Genomic DNA, 14,448 nt, shown 5'->3' with positions numbered 1-14,448 from the left:
CTCCTCATTTGAAGCTTGGTGACACTCAGCAAAATCCAGCTCTGGAGGCTGAGCTGGGGAATGATGGTGGTCGGGGGCGGGAGTGTCTGTTGGGAGCAGGAGGGTCCCAAGGGCAGGGCCGGGCCTGGACGGGGCAAGAGCTGGACTCTAGCCCGCCTGCCTGCACACAGGCCCTGCTCTCCCCTCGTCACTGGATGCTCAGACAAACATTTACCGAGCCTCAGTGTTCTCGTCTGAGGAAGGGGAATAGCAGTGAAGCAGCCGCCGCAGGGACCTGTCCGGAGGCTCTGGAGACCGAGATGGTGCGTGCAAAGGGCTCCACACGGTGACTGCCACGGGGCACCGGCTCCGTGAATGTAGCCATTAACACGGTAGATGCCACCGTCAGTGAGAAACCGCCACTCGCAGGGGCCAAGCGTCCTACATTCTTATGACGTCAGTTCCCACCAGAAATCCTGCAGGGGTATCTTTACTGCTGTTTTATATTGGAGGGAACGAGGTTCAGAGAGGTTACATGACTTGTCCAAGACCACATAGCCGTGAAGAGGCGGTGCTGGCAATTAGAACCCAAGGCTGTCGGACCCCAGAGTCCTTGTAGCTCCCCCTTCCCGGGTGGGGCTTCCATGCAGGGCAGGGCCCGGAACGGCGGGAGCGGATGCCACTGCACAAAGAGCCAGTCTCAGCGCTGGTGTGATTTTGATAGTAGAGAGAGGGGTGCAGCCTCCCTGCACTGTGCTCCCCGCCTCAGGTCAGAGCAGACGCCCAGCCCCAGGGCTCAGCCCTCAAAGCTCGAGGAGCCCCCAGAGAGGACACTGGGATGGGTCCCATCACTCCCAGCTCCGACAGGCGGAGGCTGGGGTAACCCTGCCAGGCTGGGGACCGGCTGAGAGGAGTGAGGAGTGATGTTTCTGCTACCACGACGTCCCAAGCCGCTGGTGATAATTACAGCCCCTTCCGGGGCCCTGCACAGCCACATGCAGCCGCAGAGTGCAGCCCTGCAACTGGCGACCTGGACCCCACACACACACGGGGGCAGGCCCTGGCTCTGCAGCGTACACACAGTATTCTGCAGGCTCAGGTGTGCGTGCCCACCACTCGTGGTGATGCACGGCTGGCTCCCCAGGCCGGGCACCCACGGACACATGCGGCTTTGCACACCCGTCCAGGCTCAGCCTGGTTCCTGAGACCGCCTGGGCATGTCTCCACCGATATGCAGCAGGGCCACGGCCCCGTGATCCTCTGCTCTGAGCGTGTGTGTGTGTGTGTGTGTGTGTGTGTGTGAGATGAAAGTCGAGCTGCTACTCAGCAAAGCAGGGGCTGCCGGAGCTGGGGTTGCTGTGCTCTGAGCCTCAGGTAGTCCTGGAAACAAGCCCAGCAGATAGCAGCTCTTATTCTTCATTTTAAGAATGGCAAAACAGGCACAGAAAGGTTAAGTAGCTCACCCAAAGTCACACAGCTAGATTAGAGTCAGGCAGCTCAGCGGCTCAGAGCCCGAGGCCTTAACCACCAGGCTACTCTGCTGCCGTGGGGAGGGCCCTCACCACCTACCTGGTCCATGTCCCACCTCCCCTCCTTGCCCTGCCCCCTGCTTGGTGTCCCTTGGCACCTTAACCATCGGTGCCAAGTTCACATACTGTTCACTTCAGTTATTTGCTTTTCTGCCCCCTCCTCTCCTCTCCCCACCACCAGGCAAGCCCCGCAGAGAAAGGGGCTGGCCTGGTTCCTTCTGTACCCGCAGTGTCCTGTGTCACAGCAGGGACTCACAGATGTGTGTTGAATGGGAGGACTTGGTGGACCAGTGGACAGTGTCATCCAGCCTGAACACACAGGGCCTCCTGCTGTCCCCAGTCCCTAGGAGGGGTGTGTAACGGGCAGGAGTCCAGAGCCCCTTGAGGGCCACAGGTGCCACCCCCAGCTCCTTCCTGCCTCGCTCATGGTCCCCTCTCCAGGCGGAATGCTGGCATCTGGGCTGCGGCTGGTGGGACTTGCTGGCGTCCTGAGCTGGGCGAGGGGGTGGCCTGGAGGTGGCTCCTCCCTGTGCTCGCAGATGGGAGGGTGGTGTGGCCTCTTGGGCGAATGGCCCCAGGCAGCGCCCAGAGAGGCAGGTGGACACCTGCTCCTGGCCGCTTTTCACCTCTCAGGTACCCATCCTGCCCCAGGGCCCCCAGCTCGCCCCACCCCACCCCTGCCAGACCCTCCCGTGCTCACACCCACCACTAGGTGGCGCCAAGTGGCCATGTGGGGAAGCTGCCCTGGAAGGTGTGGGGGCGGAGGGGCAGGTCCCGGCAACCTCTCTCTGGCTCCGGCAGGGCCTTCCCATGTCCCCTTCCTCAAATGGCAGGGCAGACCCTGAGAGAGCTGTGCTAAAGGATGTTTATGCATTACCTGGCATTCCCTCACCAGCCTCACCACGGCAGACAAGCCAAGTACCATCTTGCCCCCGTTTTGCAGATGAGGAAACTGAGGCACTGAGAGGCTAAAGCAACACATCCAGAGACACACAGCTGAGAAGAAGCAGAGTCAGGACTCGAATCTGGGTCTTTGTGGTTCCATTCTCAACTGCTGCATCCCTAAAGCTCTCCTGTAAAGGCCCGTGGGCCCCTGAGTGAACCGTGGGGCCCCAACGCTGGTTAGACGCCCGAGGGAAGACTGGGTTGGAGGCGTGTGCTGGGTGTGGCAGGGGAGGAGCCAGGGCCTGGCAGCAGGCGCAGGGGAAGATGGAAGAGTCCCTGTCCCCCTGCTCTGGCAGCTGCCTGGTGGAGGGAAATGGGGAAAGGGAAGGGGGAGGGTCAGGGTCTGGAGGGGAAACCCCCAGAGTGCCAGAGAACAGGCGGGAGAAGCTTGAGGTGGGCACAGGATGGGGGAGGGGGTGTCCCAGATGTTCCAGGCAGAGCTGGGCCCAGACGGTGCTAACATCAGGAGCCCTGTCTTTGGGGGTACAGGCTTCGGTAGGTCAGGCCCACCTGCCCCTGCCAACAGCCAAGTAGCAGTGCTGTCCCCCCGTTCCTTCCATGGAACACTCAGATTGTGCCACGTGCTGCGGATACTGCAGTGAACAAGACCAACAAGGCCCCTGCCTTCTTGGGGCTTACTTTCTAGTTTGGGGAGAACAGATAATTAACAAGTAAAAGAAAAACAGATCAGACAAAGAGTGATGGAGGATCTCATTTAGATGGAGTGATCCAGGAGGACTTCTCGGAGGAAGTGGTATTTGCAATAAAAGGCCAGAAACGACTTTCCAGGCAGAGGGACCAGCAGGAGTCCTGGCCATAAGGCAGGAGCAAGTTCAGTGGGTTTGAGGAACAGGAGGAAGGTCAGTGACCAGAGCAGCAGGTGGGAGGGAGGCAGCCCACAGGCAGGGCCAGACCAAGGAGGACCCTGCAGGGGCACAGGTTGTCTGCTAGGTGGGATGGAAGGTGCAAGGAGGGTGTTAGCATGGAGAAACAAGGTTTGCATTTTGGAAGATTGCATTTGTTGGTGCTGGAGGGCAAGGGTGGAGCAGAGAGACCACCACAGGGGCCTGCAGGCCCTGGGGCCCTGCCTGGAGACTGTGGGGCAGGTGAACTGGGATTCTGGTGCCCTGCCCTGGATTCTCGTCCTGGCCAGACCACTCATTGGCTATATGACCTGGAGTCAACAACTGTCCCTCTCTGAGCCTCAGTGTCTTGTCTGCAAAATGGGAACAAGACCAGCTGCTCAGCTTCCTTCTCTGGGAGGCAATGAGAGTGGAGATTAGGGCGTGAGGCAGGGCCAGAGCTTTGGGAACCACGGGGTGCGAGGGCACAGCCGGCAGGTGGGAGGACCCTGAGCCTGGGGCTGCTCTTAGGAGACAGATTTTTCCTGGGGGAGCCAATAAGGGGGTGACATTGTGCTTGAAGTCATCAGTGGGCTCAGCCCCCACCGCTGCTCTGGGCTCCCCGCTCCTCTGGGTCTGACCCCCAGAGGCTGCTCACACCCCTCCCCCACCGTCTGTCCCTCCATCTTTTTTTTTTTTGCATCCTCTTTTTAAAATAAAAACGCCGGCCGCTCGCGGCTCGCTGATGTTTATGCCTCAGTAATACATTATGTATTATTTTGTTTTAAGCACAGCTTTTGCATCCTGACAGTAACAATAAAATGTGACTATGGGATTGCTAATACAGACAGACTAATGTTCCCATCGCCCGCCTCTTTTTTTTGCGTCCTAAGCACTTTTGAAAAGGCTCCTTTTATATTCCTAATAAAATTATAGCAAAATACATCGATTTACTGGAAAAGAGTTTAGGGTCGGGGTTGGTTTCTTCTCCCCCTCCTCCTGGGTGGGATTCTTTTTCCCCCACTCAAAGGCTGATGAATATTCTGAATCAAACCTTCCCAGTGCTGTTTGACCCTGGCCCTGGGTTGCACCCCCACCCGCCATTGGAGGGCTGCGCGGCCCGCCTGGCCCCCAGCCAGCTGCAGGTGGTCGTGCTGAGGACGTGGCCTGGGTGTTCAGAAGTGGGGGTGCATCTGTGTCGGGGTGTCCATGTGTAAGTCAGGGTGTCCACGTTTGTGCTGGGGTGTCATGTGTATGTCAAAGTCTGCCTGTGTGGAAGTTGGGGTGTCTCTGTGTAACTCAGGGAGTCCGCCTGTGTGTAGAGGTGCATGAGACGGTGTCAAGAGACTGTGGGTCTGACTGTGTGTCTGAGCATGTGCGCCAGGCCACGCCTGCCTGCATGAATGTCTGCGTGGGCGCGTGGAGAGCTGCGTGTGCTGGGGTCTGTGCCTGTGTGTCTCAGTGTTGGGGGGCGCCTCTGGGCCGGGATGTGGGGATCCTGGGCAGGGGGGTGTTTGCGGGTGTGTGATGTGGGGGCCATGCGTCCATCTGGAGCACGCTGGGGCCGTGGACAGTTAGGCTGGGTTTGTGTCACGGTGCGCGGTGGGCTGGGGGTTGTCTGCCTGAGTCGGGGGCAGCAATCGTGTTGGGTTCTTTCCCGCCGGGGAAAGCAGGTTGTCTTGTGATCAGCAAGTTACTTTCCGTCTGAAAAATGGGTCTCACCCTGGTGGCGTCTGATGCCTTTTGGTGCTAGCTCTGTGTGTACGCCTGTGTGTGTCCCTCTGTCTGCGCAGGGCTCTGTGGGATCCAGGTGTATGCGAATAACGCTCGCCAAGGTGGTTCCTCATGGACAGAGGCCACTGCGGGCCGATGTGGCTGTGCCAGGCTTGGGGGCTGCTGCAGCCAGCAGATAGGCTTCCAGTCTCTGGAAGGGGAGGGTGGGACAGCCCTGCAGCTACAGGTGGCCCCCCGGGCAGGGTGGCAGAAGGGCAGCAGGCAGGGGAAGGAGAAGCCGTGGGTGGAAAGGGATGAAGGCCACACATCATCTTCACCGACATCAGTGCCAGGGTCTGGGCAGCAGGTCCTAGCGGGCTGAGCAGGAGGAGGTGGTCTAGACTTTCTGCCCTGGGTATGCACCTGGTGGCAGGACCTGGAATCTGGGGGCAAAGGCTCTCTTTCTGGCCAGTTATGCCTTGGTTTCCTGGGGCCAAACCCCTCCAGCTTTTCCCCTGTCCCCAGAATCCAGAGTCTGGGAAGTAAAGACATGATCAGCTTCTCCCCACCCCCATAGTCTTCCCCTCCGAGGAGTCTGAACCCGGAATCCTCTGGGACCCCCGGCCAGAGGTGCTGCTTCTTGGGTGTGGCGCTCTGGGAGGACCTGGAAGAGAACCCCGGTTTCCCTGCTCCCCGGCCTCGAACGGGCTGAGAGCCGTGGGCACGCCTGCTGCTACAGCCTGGCCCGCTTCCTCCCCCATCCTCCCGCTCCGCGCTCCGAGTGTATGTGGATTTGCACGATTCACAAACAGGGGAAAAAAAAAAAAAAAGAATTGGGTTTTGTATACTAAGCACTTTTGAGGGCAATCTGGGGCCCCCTAATCCAGAGGTTTATAACCTCCCCAGCTAATGCTCCCTGACACTGTGTTTTGATATCATTACTACATTATACTCACAATTTTTGAGTGAAAAAATACAGTACTTAGAAAGTCGAAATTCATAAATAAATTCATGTCAAACCGCACTTAATATTGATTTTGTTAGTGTTCAGATTCAATAATAAGGTACTGCGTGCATGAATATTTAAATATAATCATCATTTCTGCATCTCCTAATGGCCTCTGCTCCTCTACACTCAATTTAAACACAATTTAAAAACTATAATGTATTGAAAAATACTAGGATTTAGCAATAAATCATCATCGGGAGATTCCAGGCCTCTTATAGGACGGCTCGATATGGGTTTCTCCGGGGACTGTACAATTAGATTCATGTTTTTAAACTTCTCAATTATCCATATACCATAATTTTATGTGAAAGTTTGTTTCGCTTCCCCCCCGCCCCCCGCCGCCCCCACCCCTCGCCGGCCCCCCCACTGGCCTCTCTGTAGGAAGCGGTAGAATATCTAGAATATTGCTTAAGTGTTCTCTTAGCCAGAGTGGAGTGGGGTCAAAGGTGGCCGTCCTCAAACTGAATTAGAGGCCAGGCCTGCCAGAGGCAGCCGGCGCTGAGTCACTTAATCACATTATTTGGGAAAAATATAGGGGGGAAAGAGATAAAATGACTTAAAATGAACTTGCCAAGGAGGAAGTGGAGTTTTTTAGATTTATTTAAAAAGCAATCCTTGGCCTGATGAAATAGACACGGGGCTGCGGCAGGATGTGGCGCGAGCCAGGCGGAGGGGCGGGGGCCGGGCTGCGCTCTGGCGGTAGAGGGGCTTTCTGCCCGGCCCCCGGCCCCCAGGTCTGTGTGAGGAGCCCCTGGGGGTGCAGAAGGCCCCGGGGTGAGGATGAAGTGGGGCCCGTGGACCTGGGGGAGCTGCCGAGTCCCCTGAGCCCAAGGCAGCTGGAGCGAGCTCGGGAGGGCAGGGTGTGGCAAGGCCCCCAAGGCGCCCGGGGCCTGGCGGTGACCTGAGGGAGGCAGGTGCCACTGGCACTGATGGATGGCAGTGGAAGTGGCCCAGCAGCACGGATTGGTGACTGGGGTGGGTGGGGCCCCTGGGGCCTGGAGGGATGGTGCCCACTGGCTCAGGACACCGAACCACACACCGGTCTAGGGAATAGTGTCGGCGACCCCACTTACTAAGCGCCTACATACGGCCCTGGGAGCCCCACAACCACCACGTGATGTAAGACACAGTCACGCCCATTTTACAGATGGGAAAGCCGAAGCTCAGGGTGGAGAAGCAATCTGTCCCCGTCACACAGCTGGGAAGGGACAATGTCAGCACTTGAATTCAGCTCACTCCAGAGCCAAAGCTCTCTCTGCACGGCCCCACGCCTTGCTGGGAAGGCGCCGCTGGAGGGTGGGCTTGGCGCCGGCCGTGAGCCTGGCCTCTGGTGCGCTCCAGAGCGGGGTTCAGCTGCTCACACTCCAGGGAGATGCGAACAACACCTGCCCATGTGGGGAAGGCACAGGGACCCAGCACCTTGGGATCCTGGAAACCTGGTCTTGGGACGCTGGGGACTGGGGCTGAGGGCGTTGCTCGGGCGTATCCAGAGCTGGGAAACCCAAGTGTGGGGCTGGCAGTGAGGGGAGCCCCGGGGCCACCCTGGAACAGATGGGGCAGGCAGCTGGCGGGAGTGGACACTGCGCCTTCCAGGCAAGACTTTCCACATTGGACAAAATGCCAGGACACGGACTCTAACTGGGAGGGGAGGACCACACAAGGGGGTGGCCCCCTGGCTGCATCATGAGCCCAGAAAGGAAGAACTGCAGGAGGGGCCCAGCCATCACCAGGGACAGGGTCAGGTACCAGGACGGGCTCCAGGCCCAGCTCACGTCTCATCACACCTGTGAAATGAACAGAAAGACAGCACCTGCCTCAGTGCGTGGCCACAGAGAGGAAGCAACACAGACAGGGCCACCTAGCTTGGTGCCCAGCACACAAGGACGGCGCACCTGGGGCCGGACTCAGGCTCCAGACCCCCGGGGAAGGACGTTTCTTTCCCTTCTGGTCTGCACTGCCTGGGCCCTTTGGGTGGGCTCGGGGCTGTGGAGCTGGCTGCCATGGCACCTTGGCCAGGCCCCCACCCGGCGGCTGGCTTTGCGACAGGGACACGCGTAGGACTGTGGCAGGGGTGCCTGTTCCCAGACTGAGGGCAGGCAGGGAGGCTGGAGGGGGCGTCAAGGGCCCGAGTGCCAGGCCTCATGGCTCAGCCTCCGGCAGCCCACAGCTTCCGGTCTCCTGCTGATCATTCGCTCATTCAGCAAACGCCGGCAACCTCCCAGGCACCGTCGTTCTAGGCACACGACACATCAGAGCACGGAACAGCGCTTACAGCCGAGGACAGAGCCGCTGCCTCTTGCTGTGAGCCCTCTGCCTCAGTTTCCTCATCTTCGATAAGGAGATTAGCGTGACTCTTTCACCTGCTTCTGCTTAAACTGTGTGTAACCACAGAGGTGAAAGGACACGAGCTAAAAGCCGCCCCCAGGTGAGCCACTGTTCTTTTCCCAGTGACTGGGCCTGACACGACCCTTGTGGATGGCATTATTTTTTTCTGTCTGCTGCTCTGCCAGGTTGTGGCTCCCAGACGGCAAGGGCAGGAGCAGGGATGAAACACAATGAAATTTGGGAAACTCGGGGACGAGGGAGCTGCGGTGGAGGGCTACCCAGCCTCCTCCGTCCCAATGGGCTGGGAACCGCTATCCAGGCTCCTCTGTCCCAACGGGCTGGGGACCGCTATCCAGGCTCCTCTGTCCCAACGGGCTGGGAACCGCTACCCAGCCTCCTCCGTCCCAACGGGCTGGGGACCGCTATCCAGGCTCCTCTGTCCCAACGGGCTGGGGACCGCTATCCAGGCTCCTCTGTCCCAACGGGCTGAGGACCGCTACCCAGCCTCCTCCGTCCCAACGGGCTGGGGACCGCTGGCTCTTTGAGAAGCTGAGGGGCAGGGACCTGTGGGAGGGGCCCCAGCTGAGACCTCCAGCTAAGCCACCTGTGGCCCTGAGCAGGCGGTGGCCTGGCTTGGGCAGGATGGGAAGGGGCGCTCCCTCTGCCCTCCCCAGAGCTGGCGGCTGGCGGGAGTCGCGGCCCAGAGCCCGGGCCTGGGGGGCTCCCGTCTTCTGGCAGCAAGCGGTTGCAAGGAAGAGGGAAGGCAGAGCTGGGGCAAGGGCTGGGCAGACTGCAGCTCTGGGTCCCTGGGCGGCGGGCAGGACGAGGAGGGAGAGTGAGTCTGCGGGAGACTCTTGCCCTCCCCTCCCATCGCCTCCCGCCTGGGCTCCTGGACCCCCCCCCCCAGGGACCTCTCCAGTTCACCTCCAGCCCACCCCCTGCATCCACCTCCCTCTTCCTGAAAACCTCAGTTAGCCCATCTGTCAAGTGGAGCTGCTTAAACAGAGTCCCTCCCACAGGTGTTGGGGAACACCTTAGTGACCAGAAGGGGCCGCAGGGATTCTCCCTCCCTCCCCCCTTTTGGGACCCTTGAAAGTCCCTGAAGGAGTGAAGTTCTGAGGCTGTTGACAGACCACTGAGGACGCCATCAGTGGCCTGGGCCTCCAGCAGGGAAGGGCCAGTGCCTCCGAGGCCCTGTCACTCTGTATCCAGGGCCTGTTTTTTTCTGGAAAACAAGCGACATTTATCACGAGTGACAGCCGGGCCCTAATGCAATCTCGGCTGGAGCCATGAATTGCAAATGCACCGCGGTGAGGAGGCTGCTCCATTAGGGCCCCAGGGAGGTCATAGGCCCGGGGCCCCTGGGGGTGCTGGTCAGCAGCAGGGACACCTCACAGACCCAGCAGGGTCCAGGGCTCCCCAAAGTCACCCTGGGCCAAACCCAGCTACGTCGGGGTCCTTGGGTTCTCGGGGTGGGGTAGGGGCAGGGCTCCAGAGTGGGTGGATGTGGGGGCAGTTCCTGGTGACTCAGAAGCTGCTTTTGTCCCCCTGTGAGAGTCACAGAGAAAAAATAAAACACCCGGGCAATTAACCGGAGCAGGTCGGGTGAGCGGGGCGGGGCATTCAGGCCCAGAGGCCCTCACCGTGCCTCCTCACCTGCCTGGCAGCTGGGAGGGCCCTGCCCGGGGCCAGGAGCACTCCTGTGACGGGGTGCCAGGGGCGCTGGGGGGCAGGGCCTGGGCTCTGCTGCCCCAGACGCCCCACACCCCCATTTGGAGAGTGCCCTCCCCCCATTGCCCTCCTCCTCCCGTGCCCAGGGGCTCCACGCTGTCCCAGAGCCAGTGCCACCTCCACACGTGTGTGCCCGGCACCCCGGCTCTGCACACACGTCTGCGCTGCTCTCCACCCCACGCGTGTGCCCGGTCCTCACGCGTGTGCCCAGCTCGCTGCCAGCCCAGTGCTGAGCCTGGGCGTGCCTGCCCGCCTCTGGCACCCGGTGTAGACGGGTGGGTTTGTTTTTTCTTGTGTGTTTTGGGTTCAGGAAAAAAAAAAAATCCCCAAATGAGCTCTCCCCGGGGCACTTTTCCCTTCATTTTTCTGCCCAGGTGTCTCTAAAGGGAACTTCATTGCCTGTTTCAAATTCATTTGCACTTAACTCATCTAGAAGTTTTGCAAGAGTTGTTTGATGTCCAAGGAGCCTCTGAGCGCCCCCCCCCCTTGGAGACCCAGTGCTGCCTGGGTGAAGGCCCCCCGCCCCGACCCTGCCTGGGAGTGGGAGGGAAAGCTCAGGGCCTGGTGGGCCGGGGGACTGTCCAGCTTGCCCCTCGCCTGGGACACACCCACCTGGGCATCTCTCAGTGCCCCCTCCCCAGTGGCCCCTGCCCCTGCTGGGTGCAGGGCCCAGCTGTTGGGCCTTTGAGCCTCCCCCACTAATTAATGGGTGCCTTCGAGGGCTGACCCAATCGGCCCCCAAATTAATCTCAATTACAGTGATTTGGTAACTGCAGCGCTAGCCAGCCCAACCGAGCCGGATTTCATCACCTGGGAATGGGGAGCCGAGCCGGGACAGCTCAGCCTGGACAGCTCAGCCTCGATGTTATTGGCGGGGGCGGAGTGGGGGGGCTGGGTGGGGCTCAGGGGCCCGAGGCAGTCCAGCCTTTATCAGCACCATCAAATTAGTTCACACCAGCTAATATTCACATTGGCAGCCTGGCCTGCCCCTCCTCCATGCCCTCCCCCTGTCCCAGTACTGGGGAGGGCGGAGGAGACGCCTGGTGGATCTTGGGCTGCCAGGTTCTGTTCCCCAGGTTCCATCAGCTCACAGGAGGGCCCAGAGATGTGAGGCTCTAGAACGCTGAGTTGGGCAAAGTTCCAGCTTCGAGACCCCCGGGGTCCAGCTGGGTTGCCTCCCCCGGCGCGGTGATGCTGGGAGGCAGACGTGGGAGGATGACTCCTGCGTGCTGGCAGCTCCTTGCAGTTTCCAAAGCCCTTTCCCGTCCGGTAGCACTGGTTTGCTCCCTGCAACATGCCCACGGGGCAGGGCAGGGATTGTTAACTCCATTTTACAGAAGGAGAAGTAGAGGCCCAGGGAGGAGACATGGCTTGCTCAGCAAGCCAGAACAGGAGCCAGGGCTCTACCAGGCTGCAGGACTCCTAGTCCAGTGCTCTTCTCAGCAGAACACATCAACCGGGAGAGTGTTCTCCTTCCCCCAACTTCAGCACCCCCTCACCCCCCCTACCACACACCCAGCACCTCCTCCCTGCGCCTCTAACTGCCCCATCATGTTGCCATTTGCTCATCCATTCAAACTGGCCTTCTCCAAGCCTCAGTTTTCTCATCTGTAAAATGGGGATGAAAATAATAAAGCCTGCCCCCCTGCCCACCCATATAAGACACTTTCTACATGCTAAAGCCCTATGCAAATGTGAGGCATTAACTGTTGTCTTTATTGACAGTCACAGTGGCAGTGGAGGGTGCAGGAGAGCTGCCAGCACCTCTTCCATTCCCCAGCCACGGGACATGTTCATGTAATCAGAGGACAGTGGTCATCTTCCTTGGGGAAGGGGCAATGGCTCTCTAATGGCGGGATCCTGCCCCATAGCCACAGTCAAGACCGAGACCCATCTCAGTCCTCCCCCTGCACACTCACCCTCCTCCTTGGCTCCCTCCACCCCAGCCCTGGGGGTGGGGGGCAGGCAGGGTGCTGCTCCGTCTCCACGGCCAGCTCTGCTGCACCCTTGGCAGTGCCCCTGGGGTAACTCCCACCAGCCCACCCTCTCAGTCTCAGCCCTGAGCCTGGCTTGGCCAGCTGGGAAGCTGCAGAGTTCAGGACGGGGGTCCCTAGGGAGTGCTTCAGCGGCCCCCACCAGTGCCCCTGATCAACACCCGCACAGGGCTGCCACCCTGCAAGGGAGCGAGTGCCCCGTGCCCCGTGAGCTCTCCTGCCGCCCCCCACTTCCCACAAACGCAGCAGCAGGTTGATTGATTTTGCGGGAAGAGCAGCCCCGTGGGTGGGGGTGGGGAGCCGGGGCCGCCAGGGGATCCTCACTCCATTTGCGTGTGGCTGAGTCAAAGCCAGGTCCCTCTGGGCAGGGCGAGAGGTGTTCCCTGCTGCTCCTGCCGTGGGAAGACAGGGAGGGCCTTATGGGGCCTCCCACACTGAGTCCAGGGCTCTGGGGGTCCTGGCAGCGTTCAAGGGCCTCCTGGTTAGCCCCTTAGAGGATGTGGCTGGCCTGGCTCACCCCAGGGAGCACGGGAGTGTTGGGAGGGGTGGTCTCCTCAGTCCTCCCTTGCCTGGTCTGCGTTTTACAGCGCTTCCCGGGGCTGGGGACGGATGGGAGAGGACGAGGTTCTGGCTGGGACTCCTGCCCCATGGCCTGGGCCCAGAGGCCTGCAGAGCTCACTAGGGACACACAGGTGAAGGCGGGAACTCTGACCATAGGAATGTGTGCCCAGAGACACATACGTGCGCGCGCGCGCACACACACACACACACACACACACACACGCACCAGAAACACTCGGACAGGCGCCTGTACTCCAGGAGGACTCCTCCCCGCAGGGCAGCCCCTCCCTCGCCTGGCTGCACAAAGACAGCAGCGGCTTCAAGGAAAGGGGTTTTCTTTCCTCCTGTTCCCAAACTGGAGAGAGAGCAGCCGAAACCCAGGAAAGGGAGATGATTCAGACCCTGGGTGAGTCAGCTCGGGATGCTCCAGAAAAATGGGCCGGATGCCTCCCCATTTGTCACATTTGTCCCCAAGCTTTTGGGCCTGGCCCAGGTGTGCGTGGGGAGAAGCAGCTCTTTCTAGCATTGCCTGAGAAGGGGATGACTGACTTCTGCCTGGACTGAGAATCCTGGAGGACTTGTATAGCAGGGAATGGGCAGGAGGGCTTCAGAGTTGGGGGGAGGAGGAGGAGGAGGAAGAGGAAGAAGTATGCTTATAGAGAGCCATCACAGGTGCCACTGTAAAGGCTCTGAGAAGGTCTGCAGAGGTGAAACTGCTTGAACTCTCTCTTTCTCTGTTTGGATATCATTAGTTTATTATAAACGAAAGACGATGAAATTTTTTACATGGCAAAAGCTTTCAGAACTTTAGTGGAACGGGCGGTTTCACGTGACGCCGTTTCAATAACTGATTTATTTCAATCCATGTACTTTCCAAGAATGTCACTATCTCCAAATAAGAAACAATCCTCGCTGGCTTCTGGATAGCTGAATACGCGGAGGTTCCTAGAGGGAGGTGTGCCCCTTCCCCGTGCGTCTCTTCATCTAAAACCTCAAAGATGAAGCAAGAAACCCACCTAACTTCTTGGTTGACAATTTGGGTTGGATGCTGAAGTCTCTTCTTTCTCTACTACTTACTGCTTTAAAAATTCAGGGATGTAAAGAAAATCTTAAAAAAAAAAAAAAAGAAAGAAAGAAAGAAAAGAAAGAATCCTTATTGTCTAGAAGTACTTTGGTGCCTCCGTGCTCTGGGAGAAGAACTCCATCCCCAACTTTCACACTCGCTGGTTGAAGGTCTTGACTCTTCCCTTTGGAGAGGCTCCAACAGCTACCACTGTTGCTTGTAAGACTTTTCCTTGGGAGCCTGCTGGAAGCACAATGCCTCCTGTGGTGACAGTTCCGGCTGTACTCCTGCCAACCAATGCTGGGTCAAAGAGCAAAAGAGACTTTCTAAATGTCTGCGGCCACGGCCCGGCCACAGCTTGTGCTCTAACTTGTGTTCCTTTACCTGACCTTTGCCGGACTTACCTGATCCCCGGGAATCTTCGTTTCGGTCACCTACGAACAGGCTGTGGGAGCTAGCATTTGGGAAACGCTGACCTAAATCTTTAAACATGCTCTTTTTCCTGATTTTTAAAGCATTGAAGTGTCCAAGTTCCTCGTAAGAAATCTGGAAAATATAATAGAATAAAGAATTGAAAAGAATGTTTGAATCCTTGTCTCTCACCGCCCAGAAGGAACCACTGTTAACACATGGGTCTATTTCTTCCCAGTATTTGTTTCGGTGACTGTGTTAGGGGCAGGGGGAGTGCATGAAAATATATACATCTGAATTGGGATCAGATAGTTTTGTACCCTTTTTTCTGCATTTTTATGAATTA

At 58.6% G+C, this 14,448-nt stretch overlaps 1 protein-coding gene across 1 annotated transcript in view; it reads left to right on the top strand.

Moving 5' to 3' along the window:
* C8H1orf127 (chromosome 8 C1orf127 homolog) overlaps positions 1 to 6,922 on the top strand; it is a 57,918-nt gene extending 50,996 nt beyond the window's left edge. Inside the window, exons 13-15 of the mRNA XM_069479135.1 lie at positions 2,142 to 2,259; positions 5,089 to 5,308; positions 6,781 to 6,922. Coding sequence (XP_069335236.1) covers positions 2,142 to 2,259; positions 5,089 to 5,308; positions 6,781 to 6,922 — 480 coding nt within the window. The remainder of the gene's footprint in view (positions 1 to 2,141; positions 2,260 to 5,088; positions 5,309 to 6,780) is intronic.
* The last annotated feature ends 7,526 nt before the right edge of the window (positions 6,923 to 14,448 follow it).

The sequence above is a fragment of the Eulemur rufifrons genome, chromosome 8, assembly GCF_041146395.1.
Source record: "Eulemur rufifrons isolate Redbay chromosome 8, OSU_ERuf_1, whole genome shotgun sequence".
In the NCBI taxonomy this organism is placed as follows: domain Eukaryota; kingdom Metazoa; phylum Chordata; class Mammalia; order Primates; family Lemuridae; genus Eulemur; species Eulemur rufifrons.
This window is presented reverse-complemented; position numbering and strand designations above follow the sequence as displayed.